Source organism: Fringilla coelebs (assembly GCF_963513975.1).
Source record: "Fringilla coelebs genome assembly, chromosome: 1".
NCBI lineage: Eukaryota > Metazoa > Chordata > Aves > Passeriformes > Fringillidae > Fringilla > Fringilla coelebs.
This window is the reverse complement of record NC_140028.1, coordinates 97409591-97433389: the sequence shown is the minus strand read 5'-3', so window position 1 is coordinate 97433389 and position 23799 is coordinate 97409591. Positions and strand designations below refer to the sequence as shown.

Genomic DNA, 23799 nt, shown 5'->3' with positions numbered 1-23799 from the left:
GACCAACCTGTGATTTTTTTTCCAAGTTTTAGAAGCTCTCTGGCTATCTGTCCAGTTTTCAAGATGTGCCCTCTGTTTTGTCTAATTTCTTACTTAGAAAATATAATAACAAGCAAAGTTCACTTATCAGATGGTTGACCAATGGAATGGCTGGGTCCTCAATATCCTGAGATGTGTCCCATTACTGAGGGGCATTGACAAGGAAAAAATACAGGAGACAGTCTAACATAGTAACAGGAAAAACACAAAACCACATGAAAACAGGAAATCCCCTAAAACAAAAAATACTGCAATATTGAATTCTGCACCTTACAGTGTCATGGCTAACATATTCAAGATATGGATGAATTAGATTTCTCTCACTTTTAATCTCAAAAGTGGTATCATTTTCAGTCTAAAGGAATCTAAGGGTCCTGGATAATTATTTGTAACATTTTTATTGGTCGTACTTGAAATGTTTCTTAAAAAAGGATTGTCTCTCATATTGGATGGCAAAGCAGTCATTTTTTTATATTGGGGTGGTTGAAATCAGTCTTATCTCTGAGACAATATCAAGAGATGTGTTGTCATTCTGTTTTAAATTTGAGACTGTTCTGTATTTCCATAAGACACAGGATGAAGGATCATGTCTACATGAAGAATGTAGTATGCCTTTGGTTGTGGTACCTTTGAGCAGCCACCATGTCTCAGTTCCCTCTCAACTCTGTCACTCCATTTGTGCCCTGTAACATTCATTTCCCATCCCACTTCCACCTCCACAGGAGGGTAGAAATTTGTTAGCAAAATGACACATTTTTCTGAAGCTTTTCTAAACAATGCAAGTCCCTTTGATTTAAAGATAAAGCTAAAAATCCATGCAGAGTAGTATTTCTCAGGACGCTTTCTGAACATGTTGAGTTTAGCAGGTTCAGAATGAAAAAGATCCTTGTCACAGTAAGATTCTTTTAGATTCCCATTTGAAACAAGTGATAAAGCTTTTAACTTCAATAATGAGGCATAAATAATAAGACATCATTCTTTCAACCTCTATTTTTCAGTGGGATTCACAGTTCACATGAAAAATTCATGCTTGAAATGAAAGAGATTTCCTCTTTAATAACCAGCCTATATTAGATTGCTAGCCTCTACCATTATCTGATCACTATTATTACAGAATATTGATTATATTTGATTTATTGAGAATATTTTAGTTATTTTTTGCAATAGATTGATATAGTTTTTACTTAAGAGTACCCCACTGTATTCTGATTGAAAGCATACCCACAGAGATGTAGATCTCAGGGCTTCTAAGAATCATTTTTATTGCCTTGTTCAATTCCTGTCTAACTAGACTGTAGATTTCCCCTTGTAATTCCACCATCAAGTCCAAAAATTCAGGGTTGAACCAGAACATGTCTTTTCAACATGCATCCAATCACGATTCAGTGCCTCCAAGTAATGGAGAATTTACAGCACACCTTATAGTAAACTGTTCCAGTGGTTCACTACTCTTACTCCACCTCATTTCCAGCTCCAAATTTTGCTAAACTCAGCTTCTAAGAACTGATCCTCATAATGCTTTCAAGACTTAAGAGACATTTACAATCAGATATATGGAAGTGCAAAACCAGAAGTTCCTCAAAAATAAAACCAGTCCAAAAGCTGTTTCTTCATATTTTACAGCAAATCAGTGGGTTTAACAGAATTCTATTGGTTATCATGAAAAGAGTTTGGCTGATTTATTCTTTTACAGGAACAGATACAATGGATACAGAAGTTCTTCTGAGGTGCATAGGCACAGTTCAAAGCCCACCGAAATGAGTTCAAATTTCTCCATGTCTTCAGCAGGATTTGCATCATGCTTGGAGAAGGAACATAAAACTGTACAGTCAAATATACCTTAAGGTAAGAACATCCCTCAAAAATAATATAAAATGAAAGCACTTTAAAAGGCATGCCCAGTGTGCTGACCTCATGACATGACATTTCCTATTACAAATAATAAAACTTAATCAGTTTCAACAAAACAAATTTAGTGAAAGATGTACAAATGTGGAGTCCAATACAATTTTACTTGAATGTTAAAAATTTCAAATTGAGGTAAAGGGGAGCAGAGGAAGGAAAGGTTACTTCCGTACTTTGAGAGAAATTTAATTTTTATTTCTATGGATATGTGTAGCAATATATCTTGATTTTAAGTGTAAAGGTGAAAGATCCAGTAACTCTACAACTGCAGACAGAGATTTGGCTAATTACCAGTTCTATTTAATGTTCACAAATGTGGAGTTTATTTCTGTGAGAAACAACAGCGAATGATGTCTCATTCAATTAAAAAAATATTGCATCATCAGAAAAATAGCAATATCAAGATGTCATCTTTGAGTTCCCCATCAGCAAAACCCAGCTTGAGCCTAAATTTTGATTTTACTGGACAATTCAGGATCAAATAGTTGGAATTGTTCATGCATGAATGCGTGTTATTTTGCAAGCAGGAGAATGAAATGTGTAGACACCTGCTACAGAAATGTGAGTGTCAAGAGAGAGCAGAAAAGAAAAAACATACTTCTTTTCCTCTACAAATAAAAAAAAAAAGAATGCAAAACAAGCCAAATTAAATACTTTGGTAGGGGGGCTTTCCTACTTTGAACATCATCAGTTTCTAGTTAGAGGCATGTCTCTCAGATCCTATTTGTGCCCAGCTTCATGGACTCTGGATCCTTTCACCTGCAACCTCTGCAGGCACTATGCATGGACACTGCTGTGACTGGCTTGACCAAAAGGGCCTCATGTGATCCAAATTTAGCCAACAGACCAGCTCCAATTTGGCACAATTGGTCATGCTTTGAAGTTAGCACATTTTTCATTTCAGGAGTTTCTCAGTACGGTGGATGAATCGCCATCACCCTCTCCTGACGTGCTCTGTCTCAGAGCAAGTTCTCTGCAGAAAACTATGGTTCATGCATGTGGATATTTTAGGAGCCTTGTAAAAACAAAAAAGGAAGGCAAAAAAGTGGAGGCAACTCCTGTGCAGGATTCAGGAAGTCATATCCTTGTTCTCCTATTCCAGTGTAAATGGAAAACAGTTTAAAATTTGCAGTGATACAATAGAGAACTGCCACAATAACACATATTAATCTCCAGTAACTGCACAGGCAGTGGCACACCATGGTACCTCAGAGCACGAACAAGCCCTTGGGGAGTCTGCTGTCCATCTGACCTGGACCTGAACAGCTTTGAGCAAGCTCATTTCAATTGGGGAAAAAAGCAGCAAAGCGAAACGGAGCTATATTTTATTTCTGCATTTGCCTGGGTATTTCTGCAGCCTGTTTGTGCTACAGCAATATGTGCCACGGGAAACAGTGGTCAAAAGAGATCAATTAAGCTCCAAAGTTTTACACCTTCACCAGACCTCGATGGCTGTCAGTTTTATTGCCTACTCTCTGTCATCATTTTTGTGTGGGATAATAGAGTGAAAGTCTTCCTTAGGGAAACACATTGCAACCAGTTTCAGAGGTTTGACTGTAACAGGGGCCAGTCTGAATTTCATAGTTTTTTTACAAGACATATTCTAAATCCCTTTAGCAGTCTGCAACACAGTCAGATACCTTCAGTTAAAAATGACAAATACACAAACACGTATGTGTCACTCAGAATGGTCCATTGGCACTGAAGTGACATTTACACGTATTAGAAACTAGCACCATTATATTTTCACCTACACCTTAAAATTGAGAAGGTGGTTTCTGGCTGGGTCAGACCAGAATCTGCTATAAAAGAAAGGATTAATCCTCTTTCATACTCTTAGATCTTCCTAAATGCAAAGTGGTGAATTTTAAAGCTGACATACAGTGTTTTCCTCTGTTTAACCCAGATGGCTTATAGGACAGTGTTACAATTGTGTGCTCAAATATTAATATTAAGAGAACCCACTGAAGATCAAGTTAATAGCAGACTTACATATCTATCACAATACTACCTAGAATTTCAATAAAATTGCAAAGCACATTATTGTAATAATGCTTGACAGCTGTTAAGTACTTCAGATATTCTGCCCTTTCATATTATAAATGTTTTACCACATGTGAAGTAAATTTGACAAACTGTTGAATGACAATTAAAATCTGTCATGACCTCTGCCTTAAAGTGATCTCCACCTTTTTTTCCCTTTCTCTTTTAGAAGATGCCTGTTTAGGAATCAAAAAGCTAGTTTTGTTAATTTTATGGAAATAATAAAAATTGGAATGTGCCCCTGAAAGAACAAGGGGATCTTCAGGTGAAGCATTCTCAGCAAGGGAAATTATTATTCCTGCCCTGTGTCCTTAACTTCTGTGAAGAGTCCTTTTTCATGGATATGCTTTTCCCCTCTCTTCTCATTTCAAAGGCATTTTGCTGAGGAAGGAGTACATCCTAAAAACAGAATCACAGTTTTCCTACTGCAACATAGTGCAGTTGTCTGATGCATTTCTTTTCCTTTATGCTAAATGAAATGTAACTCTCCTTAAACTTTACAAGAAAGGGTTCTGTTGTATAAATAGTATACATTTATACAGTCTACTCAAAGCTGTAGAAACATACAGGCAAGATTAATTTTCTCCCTTTCCTTTGCCACACTTGGTCATCAACTGAAAGAAATTTAAGTTAAATAGGAAAAATACTGTGAGAACAAACAAGAAGAGATTTTTATTGCCCTATAATGTTTAAGGTCTGTTCTCTGGAATAATACAGCAAACATCAATGGTAAAGGATTAGGGTATTGGAATTAAAAAATCCTGAGATTGGCCATAAATCTATTGCAGCTGTGAAAGTGGAAAAATGTGACCATTCAGCATGCTGTCCCAGGAATACAGTTGTTTCAAAAGTGAGTGTTTTGGTTTAGACAAATTGGTCATCATTATCACAAGCTGAATCATGAAAAGGGTGTTAGGCTACTGGAAACTTTCAGGGGATGCAACTTTTCAGGGTCCCCATTGGTGAGTAAAAAGTCCTATTTCAGAGTAACTTGTGGCTGGTGCTTCAGCCAAATCCATGTCCTGATCACATCCCTCAGCAGGGAAGTGCAGATGAAGCTCATGTGCAGAAAGGTGGGCAATCATTTTCAGCACGTGTGGCACTGAACACAAGAGGTTATCTGAGCCTTTCAGTTCTTGGATTCCCTTCCTCAAGTATCTGGCTGTATTAAGTGACACATCTGAAGCAGGGAGATGGGAAAGCTCTTTGGAGAAAAGGTACTTTGAATTATAAGGAGAGGTCTCCTAAAATATAGCTGAGTCTTCTTAGTTGTGTTCTGGCTTTGTTTCATTATTCTTATTTCCTCTGGAAAAGTTCACTATCCTGTCATTCTGTTGTAATAAAATAATCTTAGCCTTCTGGGATCTTATTTCCTTTCTCTGCTTAACCCCAGGATATTTGTAAAGTCTCAAAAAGCTCTGAATCAGAAGTTTCCTAATACAAACTGGGGCATGTATTTAAGCCTCTTATTTAAAAAAAAAAAAAAAAAAAAAAAAAAAGTAAGTTGGTTTGGGTTTTTTTTTTTCTTTTTGCAATAACACATTTCAACATACAGCCCTCATTCCAGCCATAGCAACCCAGCCCAAACTGAATGGGAGACTCACCATCAGCCTGAACAGAGATGATCTGAAGTAATAATAAGAAGAAGACAGATCCCACGCCCTGGAGAAAGGTGAGAGAGAATCTCTGAGAGCCTGGAGCCATTGCCCTGCTTCCAAAGCCCTCAGCTGCAGGAGGCTGGCTGCCGAGGCTTTTTCTCTCTCCTGCTCTGCACTTTCGTAGCGGGGTCTGCAGTGATGATTTCAAGGAGCACTTTCCCTCGGCAGGCTCCTGCGTCTTGGGTTTGCACTGAAGGCGGGAGGGGCGGAAAAAGAAAGAGGGAGGGAGAGAGGAATCCTTGGCTTGGCTAGTGTGAAGGGGAGGGGAAGGTGGGGGGGAGATGTCCAGCCAGCTGGGGTTGGGGAGAGGCTTTATCCAGCCCGGTCTGCAGGGCAGCGCACGCAGACAACCGGTGTGAAAAGTCACATTATCCTGCCGGTAAATACCTAATGGATCACGGTGGAGGAAATGCAAAAGCCAGGAGGGAGAGAGAAGGGGGGAAAGGACAAGCGACGAGCAGCAGCAATGCCTGTCTGAGAGGAGAAGGGCAGCTCCATAGCTGGTGCTGGTTCCCGGTGAGTTTGTGGGCTCAGCTGTGCATCTCCAGAGGGATGGGTGCAGGCGTGGGGAGCATTTCCTCTCCTCGACACAAAATCAGCCAGCAGTGCCTTGCTGAGGTCAGTGGCTGCTGCAGTGAGAGTGAGGGTGCTCAGGTGAGGGCTGAGGAGAAGTGACAAAGGCATGGGACCCCGGTGACCCAGCCTCCCTGAAGAGCAGCACTGGGATGGATTAATCCTGCTATTTCAGTTTCCAGATTTGGGACGCCCATGAGGAACTGCAGGTTGAAGCTGGGGTCCATCAGTTGGTCTCTGTCAGCACTCCTGCTCCAGATAAATGGTCTTGGTCAGGTCTGAACACTCTGAAAGCAGCTGTTGAAGGGAGTTTCCAGTTCCCACTAGCACTTACAGAACTGACATCTGTCCTTCATTCTCATTCGTCTGATATTTGTCCCAACGCAAGTCAAAAGAAACCCCCACAATGAGAGGAAACATACTAGCGGTGATGCCAGGATTTATTTAGCTAAATATATAAACGGAATAGTTTTGTGTTGCTGTTGGAACTCAGCAGGGCTCAGAAATGTTGTTTTCATATTCCCATCCTATTTTGCTTTTATTTCAGCTTCTTAAAATTTTTTCCCTTAGAAATTTGAAGCGGGGCAGAAATGTTCAGTCTGGCAAAAAACTATGAGCTACCAGAAGCAGAAATAAGGAGCTGACCCTTCTCACTGCCAGAAGTCCTGGTGTCCTCCAAGGCAAGGTGTAGGCAGCTACAGGCATGATCTGAGAATGAAGAACTTGTGCAGTGTTGGTTTCGGTCTCACAAAAATGATTTAAGCTCGGGTACTCCTGTATGAGAAACTCAAGGAAGCAAGTGGCACCATAGCAGTAGAAGTTTTTAAAACGCCTACATTTGATGAACTTGGGAAGGTGATGCTCCGATCCTGTTGACTTTAAAAGAATTGTAGCTTTCTTCCTCTCCTGTATACCCATAACTGGCATATGAATCTACAGGATGAAAATTTGCAGATAGGTTTTTAGGTAGCTTTGAATTTTCTGTTTATCCAGAGAATACGAAGGGCAGCAGGGTTTGTTTTTTTGGTGGGTTTTTTTTTTTTTTTTGCGTTGTCTTGCAGCCTAACTCATAAGGATTGCCCCCAAAATTAGGAGGATGGGAAATTTCTTTCTCACTTCATCTTTAACCTAGGATGGTTGGCATAACACAACTACAAAAGTGCATTTCATGTCAACAGAACTCCATGCTCTGTATAACAAGAATGAACATACAACATAACAGAAAGGGAAACAGAAAATTGTAACGTGCATTGAATTCATGTTTCTTTTACTAGCAACGTAGCTAATGGCATAAAAGGCAGTTTTAACCCTCTGATGCACCAATTGTTCTGTCCCTATTTTAAAAGGTGGTCGACACTTCAAGAGAGACAGCAAAGAGATTCCATGAAACTAAGTAATTACAGCAAGACTCACAGACATGAATGGAGACCTACCATGACCACAGCAATAGCTCCGGGTTTCCCTGACACTTGTTATTGGGATTATGACTTTGTTGGCCCTTTGCTGTCCTCATGAGTTTGGCCAAAGCAGGTGAAGGAAATGGCAGTATCTTCTGGATTGCCATCTAAAATTCCTAAGGTCTGTTGGGTTAGTTTTGCTATAATTGGCTCATTTCCTTGTGTTGATATAAGTAAAGGCATGTTGCCACTCTGGCTTCTGTCTTGGAAAATCTCAGCTCGTATTCTTGAGTAGAACATCTTACTGATTTTAAAGATTTACCACAATACCACAAGATCTGTTCCTTTTTGAAGGCATGAGCAGTTTGTAGAATGACCTAGCTTCTTCCTGCAATCCCATCTCAACTGTAAAGGAAGTCTGTAAGTGTGGAAAGGTAAGGATATTTACCAGTTATGAATTCCTGGAAGGTAAGTACTTCACTGCCAAAGAGTTGTCCTTCCAGTCTTAGATTCCAGCAAAAATTCCTGGTCTTAGTGTATTTTGGAAGATTTTTATAGAGCTCAGCAGAGTAGGTTTTATACTTAGAAGATATGCATGGTTTTGCATTGAAATCAACATTAATAGAGCAAAGAAATTCCTGCTTTTAGAATCAAATCCTTCTTGGAACCAAAATCTCAAAATGAGATCTGGAAGTTAAGATGCTTAGAAACAGATAAAACCTTTTGCTCAGAATCTCTGGCATTCATGGCACTATAATAACACATCAGTCGGACTATTCAGTGTATCAAATACAATGTATTATGACAGATTACAAAAGATTAATTGTGCCTGCAGCTTTACACTACTGATAGATCGTGCCTGCCTTGGGAGCAGTGAAGGTGTCAATGGGGATATTTTATAAAACAGAGTTTCATTGTGTGCAAACTTTTATGCAGTGAGTAAGACAGGGGAAGGCGCTGGGTTATAAAGCATGGGCATACATGTATGAATGCACTCACACAAGACACTTGTGTGCTGTGAAGCACACAATAAAGGATTGGACACCTCCAACCTGCACAGCATCTGTGCATATTTACATCTGGAATATGTCATTCAAGTTAGAGTGGATTGTTAAGGCTAAATAAAACACCTAAAAGAAATGAAAGGGAATAAAGACACATTTGCAAACAGCAACACAATTATTTACATTATATATTATTGTATTTGGTCTCTTCATATCTACTACTAGGAATATATACTTTTTACCACTGAAAATTTATATACTGTAAACATTGCTCCAACTCTGCAGATTCTAACACATGATCTTGAGCCTGTTCAAGTTAAGGACTAGGCTCCTAAAGCCTTGAACAAGTAGACACCCCAAAACATTTGCTGTCTCAAGCCAAACTGGGCAGATGTTGGCAGATTTGTTAAAGTTCTGCAGCTGGCCAAGAAACTTGTCTTTGAAGAAAGAATGCTGGAAAGTCATAGGAACATCACTTTTCATATCATAATAAAGCACAATAGAAATAAAGTTTCTGTTCAGAAAAAGGTACCTCTCTCTTCCATCACTAAAGCATGAGATTCTCTTTAACTTGATACTCTGTATAAGGCAATAGCTTCAATAGATGTTGGCAGTCTGGACAATTTAGCTGGAAGAACTGAATTTAAATGGGATATAGGCTTCAGGTTGACTTATCATCCTAAATTTTCGCTACTTTCTTTTTAAGAAGGAGATCCAGAAAGAGCAAGGTGGCAACGAAATTACTCTAACCAGCATGATTACTAGAATTTATAATACAGTCTGGAAGTTCTGAAGTCCTGTCTTGAGCTGAAGTTGAAAGGAGCTAAATGCCCAAATAACTGAGGCATACAGTTTTCTCAGTGCCCTACACTCAGCTGCAGCATCTACACAGAATTATGGCACTATAGGATATCTCTATAACTATTTGCAGTGATACCATGCCCAGGTATGAGTTCCCATTTTCCAGCTTTCAGATACCAGTTGATCCATATATAAATGCAATCAAATAACTGGTTTCCTACGGGCCAGACATGGTGACAGCGGCTCTCTGAGGATTTGGGTTCTGCAGTTTAGTAGCACATCAACTCATATGCCTGCAAAGCCTCTCCAGACTCTCTTCACATATAAACAGAGATAACCAACTTCACACACCGTTCTGATATGCTCTTAGTGAACCAACATAAGTTCTTTGGAGATACTTCCATAGTGTCAAATCATTGAAATGGGGGAAGTCTATGCCTTGTGCCCCTGCTAGAAAAAGGACATAAAGAAATATGACTTGGCTTCCCAAGGAGCATGTAAAGGGACCTGAAATACCTACCAGATTCTATAGCATTTACATACAAGCACTGCAATGATATCTCCTAAAGGATATGGAGTCTGTGTGACTGAAAGGCAGGCAGGGAACCTTGGTAGTACTGTACACCTATTGTTTCCATGGATAGTACACCTACTGTATACTGGGATCCAAACTTATTCTGCAGCTGGATCCAAGCTTCTAACCCCCAAAAGCTAACTGGAAATGTGAGAGAAAAAAGTGGGAGAGAAAGATTTCTTTGTTTATAAAATGTGAATTATTAGGCAATGGCAACACAGACAAACATTTTTCAGTGTCTGGCCGTCTGCAACAGTCTACTAGCTGCAGAGAACTTTTTATTTTATTTATACAGAGTGTTTGCACCTAATTAAATGAAAAAGTAGAAATGCGCAGAACTACCTGAAAGTAATTCAGGGAGCTGACAAAAAAGGAGAAAATTTTTTAAAAAAGGAAAAGACATATTTCCCCCACTTTGTGGGTGGTGGGTTGAACACAGGGATCTGTGTCATGGAGCTGCTGACCCTAAGAAAGAGTGTGATTCTTAAACTTACATCATGCTGTGTGGGGTCAGGTGTTGTTATGTGACAGGCCATGACCCTCATATAAATCATTGCCATGTAAACTGTTAAAATCACACTTCATTTCTTGGAGACTGAGCAGTCTCAATAAAAGAAGGAAGATATCTGGTCATAAAATAGCAGCTGCAATATATGTGATATACAAAATTATTTCAATTCTTTTTTCAGACAAGCAGAGGCAAACCAAACTTTTGGCTGCTCTTGGCCGATGTTATTTGGCTGGGAGAGTGTGGTAACTTTTACTTTCTTCTTTTTTTAAGGCCTTGCCTCAGTTTAAAGGGTGAAAGTTATGTAGCAGTGTAGAAAATGATGTAGTTTTACCCAAATGGTTTATCTTTGTTCTCTGTGGGCATCTGTAAAACTCTAGGTGGATAAGAATCTAACACCTTGCCTAGATTTCTATGTTGAGCCTGCAGATAAAACACTCCCATTTCACTATTTCATCCAGTTTCCCACACTCTCCAACCTTCACCAGCCATGACCTGCAGCTAGATGAGAGAGAGCAATTAAGTTCAAGGCTGCCTTCATCTACCCAGCCTGTAGCTGCTGAATGCCCCACACTGTGGATATATGGCATGGCATGAGCAAGTATGGAATGTGCCTCATCTTCTCACAGCCCCAGAGCAGCAACCTGATAAAAGACAGTCCCTTCCTGAGCTCTCACTGATGCTGTGGGTCTCCTCCAAAGCAGGCTGCCTACACCAGCACCTGTACCTGCATCAGCAGGTGCTGTGCTGCATCCCCTGCACACACAGGGCCAGCAGGGACCCACACACGAGAGCTGACCTTCAGTATTTATCACAAAACCTCACACCATCTCCGTCCACTCCCACTTTAAGTGCCTCCAACCACCTGTGAGCTGCACTGCATGGAGACCCAGGAATACTACAGGGCCAGTGGCAGGAGGACTTTGGCCCCAGCAAAGCTGTCACCTCCCTGGCACACGGCTCATAGCATGGAATTTCCTTCCCATTGCAGAATTGTGCTCCAGCACCTCTGCTTTGGTTTTCAAAGGGACACCTCCAGTCCTTCCGCTTGCAAACAGATCCCTGCAAATATGGAAGAAGGAGGAGTCCCTCAGAGCTGCAAATGCTCCCAACCAGCTGTGGGGAATACACAAGGCCATGGTTATAGTGTTTGTCATGCTTCCAGCATAGCAATTAATTTGTCATTTATTTTACCAGTCACCTGGTAAAATTTGTCATTGTTTTACCAGTCATCTTTTGACTTTTGTGTCTCAGCTTCCTTCTCCAGCTATTTCCTACGAGTTCCTTTAACTGCATTCTGAGGAATGTTCCCTGAACCTTAAGGCACCCTAATTTCTCCTCAGGTGTTAGCTCTGCCCTCTAGTGCTGTGCCTGCCACAGGGTGGTGTGTCACAGAGCCATGGCTGCTGTTCAAACGCTGACTGGTCAAACGCTAAACTGCCAAAAACTTACAAGCTGACTAAACTGACTAGACATGTTTGCGCCTCCTGGGAGTGGGTCACCAGTCTATTTCTAATCATTTAAACAGCAAACCTCTTAAACACAGCCTGCCTAAACCCCAGCATTTTACAGCACCAACTGGTTCAACTAAAATCTATTTATTGCACGTTTAAGTGGCTCAACCTGTGGCTCTGATCCACCCCACAGGTTCTTGGCTGCTGGGCGTGTGACCAAGTGTTGCGTTGAGCAAAGGCAACTGAGAAAGTTCTTCACCTCAGTGCCTGGAATTAAAGGTCCCACTGAAAGGAACAGCTGAGCCAAAGGGAGTACAGGGCTCTGCTGAAGCAGAAGGTTTTTATGGCAGACTGTCACAGTAACCAGCCATGGTACAATCAGGAAATATAAGTGAGTTTTGGTCTGGATGCTTTGCAGTTTGCAAACCTTATGCAAGAACTTGTGACAGCGCTTTGCACTAAGCCAGCAGTATTTTTAAGTAGAGTTTTATGCAGACTCTGAAGTGCTGTGTTTTCCTAATTCCACTTGGGGAAAACGACATTGCTCAAACGTGCTGTAGCAGTTAGGATAAAGTTGTCATGTTTCCTAACTCTGCAGAACTGAGTACAGGGAGTTGAAAGCAAGGCTGTTGATATCAATATTTGAAATGCCTTCCCTCCTTGCACAAGCCAAGCATGTCATTACTAAGGTCAATATAATTTTTGGTAAGACAATAAAGAATAGGAAAATGGGAAATGCTGAAGAAGCTTTGAGTCTTTCTTGTCATAGCTGCTCATTTGTACTTGGGAAGAAAATAACCTTCCACAGTCCCCATCTTCCCTTTTTCCACACAGCATGCTTTCAGGTCAGACTTTTTTCACACCTCCCCATGATCTTTCCAATATATACAGGTACTTGAGAAGCACGGAACTGAGCATTTGGGAGCAAAAGGCTTATGAGTGATATGTAAAGATCATTGGAAAAACTGGTATAACAGAGAGTAGATTAGAAAAGCTCATGCAGATGAAGAAGTTTCCAAGCTACAGTGGGAGTTTGGAGAATTGAAGCATGGAGAAGAGGATAGAAGGAAAAGTATCAAGCTCTTTTGCTCATAGGCTAGGGAAGCCTAATTTCTGTTTTCTCAATTCCCCCACCTCCATCTTTTCAGAAAATTTGTTTATCAGGTTCCTCTCAATCTCTTCTTCTGCATCTTTTTTGCATCTTTCCTACAACTTTTCAGCTTGTGAGTCTCATGGTGACACTCAGCTCTTCTGGTGGGATGTGTGGGCATGGGGGTTTGTCAAATACCCAAGCAACTTATATCAGCAGACTACCTGCCATCAGTTTTACAATAGTTAAGGTTCACTTTGGGAGCATCACCTTGCCTCTTCTCCCTTTCAAAGCACCCTTCAGTTTGTGCCAGGAAAATGGACACGCAACATTCAAACCACGTTCACGCTACCTGCCAAATACCACCCAAAACACCTGAAGCTGACTACACTTCCATCCTTGCAGTAAGTCCAGTCATCAGGAGCTGACTAACAATTGAACAACTGTTAAGGCAAACCCTACAACCTCCTAATGGTGGTGGGGGTTGGGCAATAACCGAAATTGTGTACCAAAATATGGTCTTAAAAGTCTATGAGTTACTGTCCACCCCTGGAACTGGTCAGCTCTTGCAAATGGGTTTGAGTTGAATAATGTAAGGAACTGTAATTGGTGTGCCCACAAATGCCTGGCTACTAACATTGCAACCATTGATTTTTATTACCCACTACAAAAATAGTAGTGGATTATTATTAGCTAAAAAAATCCCATGAAAATATAAATATGTTGTAACATTAAATTTAAATGGACACCAAAACATGCTCTTTTAGCAGTGGAAGTAGCCAAGACATTTTTGGTATTAAAATATTTATTTAGGAAAAATAAGACCTATTATCCTTCATCTGGTTAAAAAAAAAACAAAACAAGAAAAAAAATCAACACTGTGTGTCCTCAAAGAACTGATCATTTAAACTCCATACATAGAAGGAAATTTGTAATAACTCTGTATTCCTGGGCCTATTCAAGGCTTGAATATTCCTATTGAGAAGATGAGCAATTTTTTTTTAACATATTAATCATATATTTCATTGGCAAACAAAACTGAGCTCTGCCCTGAAGTTTGGAACATCTGCAATTTGTAATTGTACAAAGAGGCTGGGAGAAGGGAATCAAAACAGAAGCTTTTTGTGTGTACGTGCATGCACGCATGCACACCCACACGTGCGGGTGGGTGTGCTCCTGTGGGTGTAGGAGAAGGAGGGAGGGAGGGAGGGAGGGAGGGAGGGAGGGAGGGAGAGAGAGAAAAAAGGAGAAATATTTTCCTCGGTTCTTTATTTTTGCAGCTCAGGACCTGGCAATAGGTGATTTCCAGGCGTGGATCTAATGGTGCAGACTTCATCATGTGCTGATAATGCCTAAATTACATATGTGGCTAAGCCTACCCACTAGGAGAACTTCTGTATTTTTCCTGTGTGCCTCATGAGCATGTGATATGTTTCGTTAAATGTATGAAAAAGATGCTCTAAAGGATCAAATTAAGTTAGATTTAAAGTTCAATATTCGCAAAAAGAAAAAAAGTCAATGGGATAGGAAGGTTAAATAGCAAGCTCTTTAATAAATAAACCATTTTTTTTAAAAACCCATTTTGATAAATAAATTATTATTTAATTATACTATAAATATGATCTAATTTCAGTAGGTGAGCCATTGCTGACCAAGTTACTTTACTAAAAGTCAATTTTAAATCAGCAACAAATTATTGACCAACACATAATGCCTGAAAGAAGACCTGTCTCGATGTTGTTTGGTGTTTAGTCATAGCATATTTATCAATCCATCTTTTCTTTTTATTTGCCTCATCTTTTTTTGTCTCTTTCAGACTATTTGTTGCCTTTGCAGAGCACAACCAGTACTTACTACTAAGCCAAGCAGTCTTAAGGGAGGAGAGATGAGAGAGAGCTTTGCATGTGAATGTCAAATGCAAATATTCTGTGCCTTTGTGTGCAATAGAGAGAAGTTAATGAAAAATTCAAGTTTTTTCTGTGTTTCATTAAAAGGTCAGAATTATATCACAATACCCATCTGGTCAGAGTTATACCACAATAGCCATCTTAGCTTCTTTTCCAAGTCACAGAATCAGTGCTTCTCTAGTTATGTATTCGTCACTCAGTGAGAAAACTTCTTTCTTGGTAGATTGTATACAAGAAGTCTTATTCTAATTTTGCCTTTGCATTTGAAATCTGGGGGGGGGAGGGGGGGAAGTCCTGACATTTACCAAGATTAAATATGGCTCACCAACTACAGCAAAGCTAAATCCAACCTCCCTAACTAGATACCACTCTTCATTCCATAGGGATACAGGATACATGGAGTGGCTAAGCAGGTACTAAACATGACACACCTATTTCACAAGCTCTAAGAGTAGATGGTTGCAAAGAGAACATGTTATGGCTCATGTTACGGAAATCTTGCAAGCTCACTGACATATTTAAAAGAAGATGGGAGGCAATTCAATGTACATTAAGTAGGACAGCTCAGATTTTGGGGCCAGGGAGAGAAACATAAAAGAGTTAGTGCAACGGAAAGACAATTCGACATCACATGAAAGGGGTAAGAATGCTACAGGAGACACAGTAGCAAAAACATACAGAAGAGTAAAAAGGGGAGCTGCTTCTAAAATAGAGAAGAAGCTTTTCCTTTGAAGAAATATCCAGACTTCAGTGTTTTGCTGAATTGTTCCTTCAAATCTTCTGCAAGTCATGTATCACATATACTCAGGCTATCAAAAATCAGACTGTGATAGCCCTCACCAGAGCTACCTGCTAAAGAAAGCGAGTTGTGCAGATTTAATTTCAAACCTAAGAATTTCAAGACTGTGCCTCCAACCCAACTCTCTAAAGATCTCTGAATTTCAAGTTAACTTGGCCCTGCAGAAGACACATAAATGTGGAACTACACAAGTGTGCAGCACTTAGAAGTTTGAAAATACCTGTTCTCCAAAGGTCCAGCTGCTGTTGCCCATTTGCTTTGGCAGCACTAATTCCTGGTTAAATATTGGCACAACTTGAAATAATTAATTATAGATACATAGCTATTTATGGCCCTAATAGATTCCAGAGCTCCAAAGCTGCTGTCATACTAAAGGACAGTACAGGCAGAATTATCTTTGCTCTTTTGTTAGCTTTGGTTTCTCCTCCTAAATCTTTCCCATGGCAAATATTTCCGTCCTCCTGCTTCATCTTGGTTTCCATCCTTGCCCTCCTTTCTCTTTTTTGTTTCCTTAAGTTTCTGTCTCTCCTTCCCTAGCTCTCTGTTCTCATGATTTTATTCCTACTAACTTGTCCAGTTTCTTCTTCTTCTGTCCTGCCTCAGACTACAGCAAACAAAACAAAACACGAGGTGAACAAGATGAATGGTTTTACCTGTAGTAAGTTTATTGCACATCTTATGCTATTTGGTACATGAAACCTTAGCATAGGACTAGGGCTGGACTTGAGAAATAGCAATTTTTATTTGGAAAAGAGAAAGCAGCTTTCTAGCACACGTGGTTTCTGAGAAAACATTATCTGAGCGTACCCTGAAGGCTAAGAAACCAAAGGCAAATAAAATGAACCTCAAATTGATTATTTTTAAGCCAGAAAGCAAATAAAAAGTAACTCCAAATTGATTATTTTTAAGCCACCCTCATCACGTATGATTTTGGAACACTTAGATCTGGCAACAGTGCAGCACAGATCAAGCAGCAGATTTGCCAAAAATCAGTCTGAGCTTTCTCCATACATTTGTTTCCTCTTCTACTCTTACCTTAAATCTTTGTGCAGGATTTTTTAGGACAGACTGTTAAAATTTGTTGCCTGCAAAACAGCAGCGTGTACCCTGAAAATCTGAGAAAACAAGAAGTGGTGATTGAAAAAAGGAATAGAGGAATTTTGTGACTGTTGTGCTTCCTCCTTTCGCAATTCCTAAGTGTGGATGGGCTCTGAGTCTGGCTCTGAAAACAATATACTCTTCTGCCTCATTTCTGTGGCTGGTCCCCCAGGCCACCGGTTGTCTTGTGATCACAAAGACCAAATAGTGGCAAAAAAGAAAGGCAGTGTGACAACAGTGGCAAGTGGTGAGCGTGATTTGCGCTAAGGAACAAAAAGGGAACATGCTAAGCCACAGCATCATCTATCTTCATCTTCTTCTTCTGGGAGGGGTATTGCTTAGCTTTGTTTTTAACAGCCTCAAAGATGTCTCAGTAACAGCTTAGCTTACATAAAAAACTTCTCCAAACTTGACCAGATCTTTGTGATGGGTGTTTGACTCTCATCAGCCTTTGTTATTTTTATTTTGTTTTATTATGAGAGGGAGCAGAAAAATTACAAGCCTGTGATGATGTTACCAGTTCTCAGTTGTTTTCCTTCTGTTTGTGTAGACAAGGTGTCTGGCATCCTGGTCATATTGAAAATACCCCATGACATGCGCCTCTCTGTGCAGCTGCTATCTTATTTTTCAGTCCCTTCCAGGCATGAATTTATCTCTTCCACTCTGAGCTGATCTAAAGCTCAGAAATCAGAAACTGTGGCATCCATAAAGGAAATAGCACACAAAGAAGAAAACCAGCTATTTACAATGATAGCGACTGGGGTTTTTCCAAGAAATTCTTATTTTGTGTATTCCTCTGCCCACGGTGTTTCAGTTTCTGTGGTGGTCAGTTTGATGGATCTGAATTGGAATGACGTGCTACACCATCAGGGCAGAAACAAACGCAGCAAGCTTGGCAGCGCTGCTGCTGCTGGCCGCCTGCTGGGGTCGAGCATATGGAGGTTAATGGGCAAGCCCGGGCTCGGCTGCTGAGAGTGAGCCACGGAAGGAGTTCAGCAATTCCTGGCCAAGCAGAAGAGCAGGAGGGGTTTGTGGGTGCCCTGCAGAGGTGCGTGCCTGCCATGACTGCCTGCATGGAGTGAGGAAGATGGATGTCCCTAAAGCCTCAGCAAGGCTAGGGGATCACAGATTCAGGCTCACCTTTCCTGAAGTGCATCAAGCTGTTCCTGCATGATAAGGTCACCCTGTTCCTCTTCTGTGTGCAGGCACACCTGTCTCCTTCCTAAACATTCTTGCCATTTCTATGTTTTCATGTTACTGAGTAAATGGGAATAAAACTGGTTCTAAACTTACCCTGTTCCTTTCCTGAGCTGCACAGGAAGATAAGGTGCTTAAAATCTTCAGTAATATCCAAGGCTGAATGGCGCATTTAAAAGCTGGCAGAAAGTGGCCTTTGAAGCAGCACCTTTTCTAGAGTCAAAGGGTCTCTCAGAGATAGAGCCAAGCTGTTAGAAAAATTCCTGACTGTAACACTCATTTGTCCAGTTCATAAATCTGCCTCCCTATTCTTCAAAGTGCCAAAAGTTATCTAGCCAGACATCCAGCTTTTATAAGACAGTCTAACAAGCTGTCTGGCTCAATTAGTTGAACTCTGATGGTGCTCCAGATTTTCAGTCAGCAGACCACTTTGTAAGGAAAATATCTACTTGCAGGCCCAGTTCCCTTCCAGTGCTGGTAGCTTAACCTACAGTGTTGCAGTTCTTAAATGTTTTTTTCAATGAACCACAAAAAAAACGCTCGGCAGTCCATCCACACACCATGGTTTCAGCTCCTCAGTTCCTCAGTCCCTTTTTTTCTTGGCCTTCTTCACTGTAAATGGTAGAAGCAATATTTTCTATGGTCTGGTTGTGCAGAACATATTGTGAAAAAAAAATAAAAAGGTACATGCTTGGTTATGACTGAAAAATTCTGAGTACAAAAGTACTATTTGGGGTTTCTTCAGCCTGAGCTCACTCTGTTCTTGGATAATCCCATAACAGACTGTTCCATACAACCGCAGATGTAAATGGCCCCACAGAAGCTGGACTCTATTACCAGGTTAGGCTGTATAGCCAAGTTATATCTAATTTCTGTTTCCATTACAACTTCTACTACACAGCTGATATGGCTCAGTTAAACAGAAGCAGCCCTTATAAAAGCACAGTTAGGACTTTTGATCCATAAAGAGTAAAATAAATGCTAGAATTACAGACTTGATGTGATGACTCTTTTAAAAAATGACTCACTTAAGAAAGTAACTTTTTTTACAAGCTACCCAATTAACCTAATCTTTCAAGTTTTACCTTTGTCAGTCAGCATATATACTGAGAGATTCACTTTCTCTCCAGGCAGACAAGGGGCAGAGATGCTTTTACCTTCCTGTGTTTCTACTGTTCACCACTAATGACTTCAGGAACCTTCCCACCAGCAGTCTCAAGAGCCCATCTGCTCTGGTGATCCCTCACTAGTGACGTAGGCATAAGTAAGACAGCCACAGAGGCAAAACTTAAGGGTACAAAGTCCAACCAGAAACCTGAAAAGCTGGAGTTTCATAATGAATCATTTCCCATCATTTCATGCACGGATCCTTTCTTTTTTTAATGTAGGCCATGCAAAACTTATTCAAATGTGTTCTATCCTCTGACTGAAAGTTGACAGTGATAAAATTCTCAGTCATGCAAAACTTTAAGAAAAAAGGTAAATACATAGTAGGAATGCAGTGTTATTAGAGCACTTATGTGTTCAAGATTTACTACATTTTAGCAAGCAAATACAGCAAAACCATGTGGATTAATTTTTGTCTGTTTAGTTTTTGGGTTTTGAACAACCTTTAGCAATACAAAGTGAATCCAAATAAGATGCAACTTCTGTATAGTATGTAATTAACTTAATTCTGCACAAATTTTTCAAATAAAGGCCTAAAGTGTAAGACAACAATTTATCATCCTGTATGAAGAAAATATCAGAGAAGAAAAGCTAAACTGGTTGCACAGACTTCAACACACTCTAGATCAGACCTTATTTTCATAAACTTCACAAGTTAATATGCTATTTATATGAGAGATAATCAGCAGGATTACATGGAAAGATGCTGGCACTGTAACACACACAGTAAAACAATTCTCAAAATACTAGTCATTATTTTCAATTATGTTTTTTATTTGATTGTTAGAAGCCAATCATGTTGATCCAGCAATATACACTTGGCTTTGCAGCCACTGTTTCTGCTTAGTAATGTCTTAGGAAATCCTATGCCTTTGAAACACCGTGCAAATTGTCTCAAAGGAGCCAACATTAACACTCAGGCTGAATTAGAAAATAGAAAAATACACGGAGAAAGTTGTTTAAGGACAAAGTTGTCTCCAGCTAAAATTAAGCACTGATTCACAGTGACATTATGAAAACACTGAACTGTACATTAAAATTCCTAAACATCGCTGCTATTCACAACAGGCCAATGCAAACATTTGTTACTTCTCTGTCTGAGAGGGAATTTGTAAGTTAGGAAAATGATGTCAGTACAAAAGAATTCAAAACTAATTTTATCTGATTGGCAAGTGAGTTAAAGTACTGAGATACTAAATAAATATTTGACAGCACCATTCCATAGTATAATTTATTTCACATATGCACTAAATTAAAAGGCAAGCTTTCCTAAACTGCAAGCAATTTCCAGGCAAACCACTAAGCAGGATGGTGGTGATCGCTGCCATTGTGTCATGGCACAGCAACTTCCTACCCTTGCAAAGGTCACCAGAGTTTTGAGCAAATAATTAAAACCACGAGGCAGAGAATGGTAGAGTAGGTCCAGTTTTGTCACACTTGTGACAGGGAATTTAATTTTATACCACTGAGCATTTCTGCTTATGAGGATGAGGAAACAATGCTGAATGCCTGGCCTTGTACTTGTGTCAACAGGGCTATCTCTACAGATAAGGAGTTCAGAGTTTTGCCCAGCAATTGGCATTGCTGGGAAAATTCATTCCAGCATGATAGGCCTGTTGTTGAGATCCTATTTTAAATTTTTGATGTGTCTCAGTAAGGGAGTGCATGGAAATGTGTTATTCATGACCAGCTCTCATGGGCGCACAATGGCACAGGGGAGATACAAGAGTTGGGGTGTACAAACTATTAGATGGGGTGTACAAACAGACCCAGAACTGAAATACTTTCAGAGAGTATACCAAGATTCAGTGTGGGCCATTTCTTGTTGTGTGGCGAGATGGAAGTTGCAGAGGTGCTACATGTTTAGGTCCCCACAGTTTTGGCAAGGTTAGTCTGTTCAGCGGTTCCTTCCAAAGGAGATTTTCTATTAAAAGTTTGGTGATCTGACATACAAGCAAAGGAGAAAGAGTCTCACGTGATTACAAGGGCATAGAGCTGCATTTGTAATACTGTAATTATGGAGAGAGATATTCAGCCTGGTTTAGACCTTGCTGAAACACTAGGGTCAAAGTTAGAACTAAAATTCCCTGAAATTGAGAGGCTTTTATGCAAGATTTTTATTAAATCCCCTGTAGAGACAATAAATAGCTGCAAAGTTCAGCTTGTTTATATCCCAGAGGACTTACCAAGGGCAAGATTTATAACTAATTATGGGGAAATATAGGTAACACTCAAAAAATGCAAGCCTTAGCTATATGTAATATATGGTTTGTAATATAATATGCTTTTAAAATTGCTGTACACCTTACGACAATGTTTTGGACACTAAATGTAAAACAAAGAGTATTCAATTCTAATTTCACTTACAAAACAACCACCATAAAATCTGTGCTTTTTTGCCCTTTACAGAAAAAGAAGAGTTGTAGACATCTATTGTCAAAAAACCAAAAGAAGTGAAGGGCAAATGAAAACCTGATTTATATGGTGAGATTAAATTCAGAATGATAATTTTTTCTTTTTTGTTCTTAGTAGTACATTTTATATTTTTTACTTCATTTTCTCCCTTAACTTAGAGAATATCTACTGATTATCCTACAAATCATGAAACCGTAACTAACACGTCTTTAACATGCTTGAACTATTAAAAGGAAAATGAATACAGACAGCATTGAAGGTTGTACATTAATTAATCTTCACTCTTGATATAACAATTTATATCATACATGAATATACATGGTCTCCTTGACATATTTTCTGCCATGTACGCAGGGTCCTTTTTCTAGAGAATGCTAATACATGAATTTGTTGTGAAGCTTTCCTAATACAATGCTGGGTCTGTATGGCACTTTGGCATTATCCTGGGTGAAAAGCATTACATGCACATAAGCTGTGTCATTTAAAAAAACAATTTGGAGATTAGAAAGGGTGAAAGCGAGGAAGAAATTGGTGGTTCTGAAAGAAAATAGAGGTACTAGAAAGTCAACATTTTATCTTCCTAGATTTGCAGTGCAATATAATCACCAGTCTGAAGTAGCTGTTCACTTTGTTTAGCATTGCAAAATAAACTCTCTTTGTGTACATGTAGGTTCTGCTGCACTTTGGAACTGACTACAAATCATGACTATGGAAACACCAGCAACAAACCATTTCCTAACAATGAGCAGGAGGAGTCAGAAGGTTGACTCATAAGTCAGCACCTACTCAGTTACCTACTACTGATTTCCAAACTTCAGAAGTCTCAATATCTTTTGTAATTTTTCCTGTTTTAAAACTTTCAGCCAAAATGTCCACACACAGCTACTGTACAGGCAATCTTATGGGCAAGTACACCTGACCCCAAACTGGACACAGACAGGATACAACTGTTCGGTTTGAAGAAGTTGAAAGAGTTATTTGAATGACAGGTTTAGGTAATTTGATGTATAATTTGTAGCGGATGTTTGGACTGTCTGTATTACTTCTAACTACAGGGAAAATAATAACTATTAAATTTAATAGCATCTCTGAGAATATGAATGCATGGTGTAAAGTTGTGGCATACTGAATGAGAGTAGTTTTAGTAACATTTTAATTAAACAGCTACTGTGAATGCCAAATCATGTGCTCTTAAATTGGTGAACTTCAAGGAAAATATATTACAGCTACATCTACCTGTGACCACACCTCGTGTGAGCTGAAGTAGGATATATACTGGTAACTGACTAGGCTAAGTGCTACACGAGAGCTGACTTATCCTTTGGTTACTTTAAAATTGTCAGAAAACACCTTGGTTTTGACAGGAAATAACTTTTAATAAACGATATTGGCACCACAATACCTTATTGTTTTCAATGTTATATTATTGAGAAATACATTTTTGCTAGGTGAAAATTTTTATCATGGGATCTAAAGGCAATTGCACTGCTCTTCTTTCTCTGATCTGGAAGTACATTGACTTCCAGCTTTTCCTTCATTGTTCACTCCTGTCATGACCCCAGTGCAGTGCTGGGTAGTCCATCAAAATGTACTAGTTTCTCTTCTGGCCTTTTTCTGAGCACAGGCTTCACTTCCCGCTGATCCACATAGTGCCTGGAGAATTGGTTCCTTTTGAAATGAGGTTGGTTTACCAGCCTGTGTTGTAAATGTCACTCTAAACAGCGCAAACACAAACACATACGTTGGTTTGGCTTATCCGTGTCTTTCAAATCCTCTGTGTTATGCTCCAGTAAATTTTACCACAGAATCTTTGCAATAGGCACATTCCTCCCACCCAAAGCCTAGTTCTCTACAAATGTGCTTACGCAAATGCCTTGCCTCTCAGTCTCATTTCCTAGTTCATTTCTGCAGCTTGGCCATTCTTGCTGCCTAGTGTCATTTTCATCTGGACAGGGTAAAAAGACAAGCAAAGAAAAATATGTCTGCAAAATTAAAAAACTGATAAGGTAAGTGGAACTGATGTTTGTTTGTTAGTGATCTCAGATTTGCAACAAGTGTATGAAATTAAGATTCTCAGGCTTCTAATCAGCTGAGGAAAATCAAATGATAGGAGCAAAGGGGTTGCTAAGAAAAATTAAGACAGTCAGTGCCTCACTCCTACCCCACTGAA

The 23799-nt window shown here is 39.7% G+C and overlaps 1 protein-coding gene across 1 annotated transcript in view; it reads right to left on the bottom strand.

The window, feature by feature from the left end:
* Nucleotides 1-5691, bottom strand: part of SUSD5 (sushi domain containing 5) — a gene marked incomplete at both ends in the record, with an annotated part of 38206 nt that extends 32515 nt beyond the window's left edge. The window contains one exon of the mRNA XM_084221966.1: nt 5592-5691. Coding sequence (XP_084078092.1) covers nt 5592-5691 — 100 coding nt within the window. The remainder of the gene's footprint in view (nt 1-5591) is intronic.
* Between the last annotated feature and the right edge of the window lie 18108 nt (nt 5692-23799).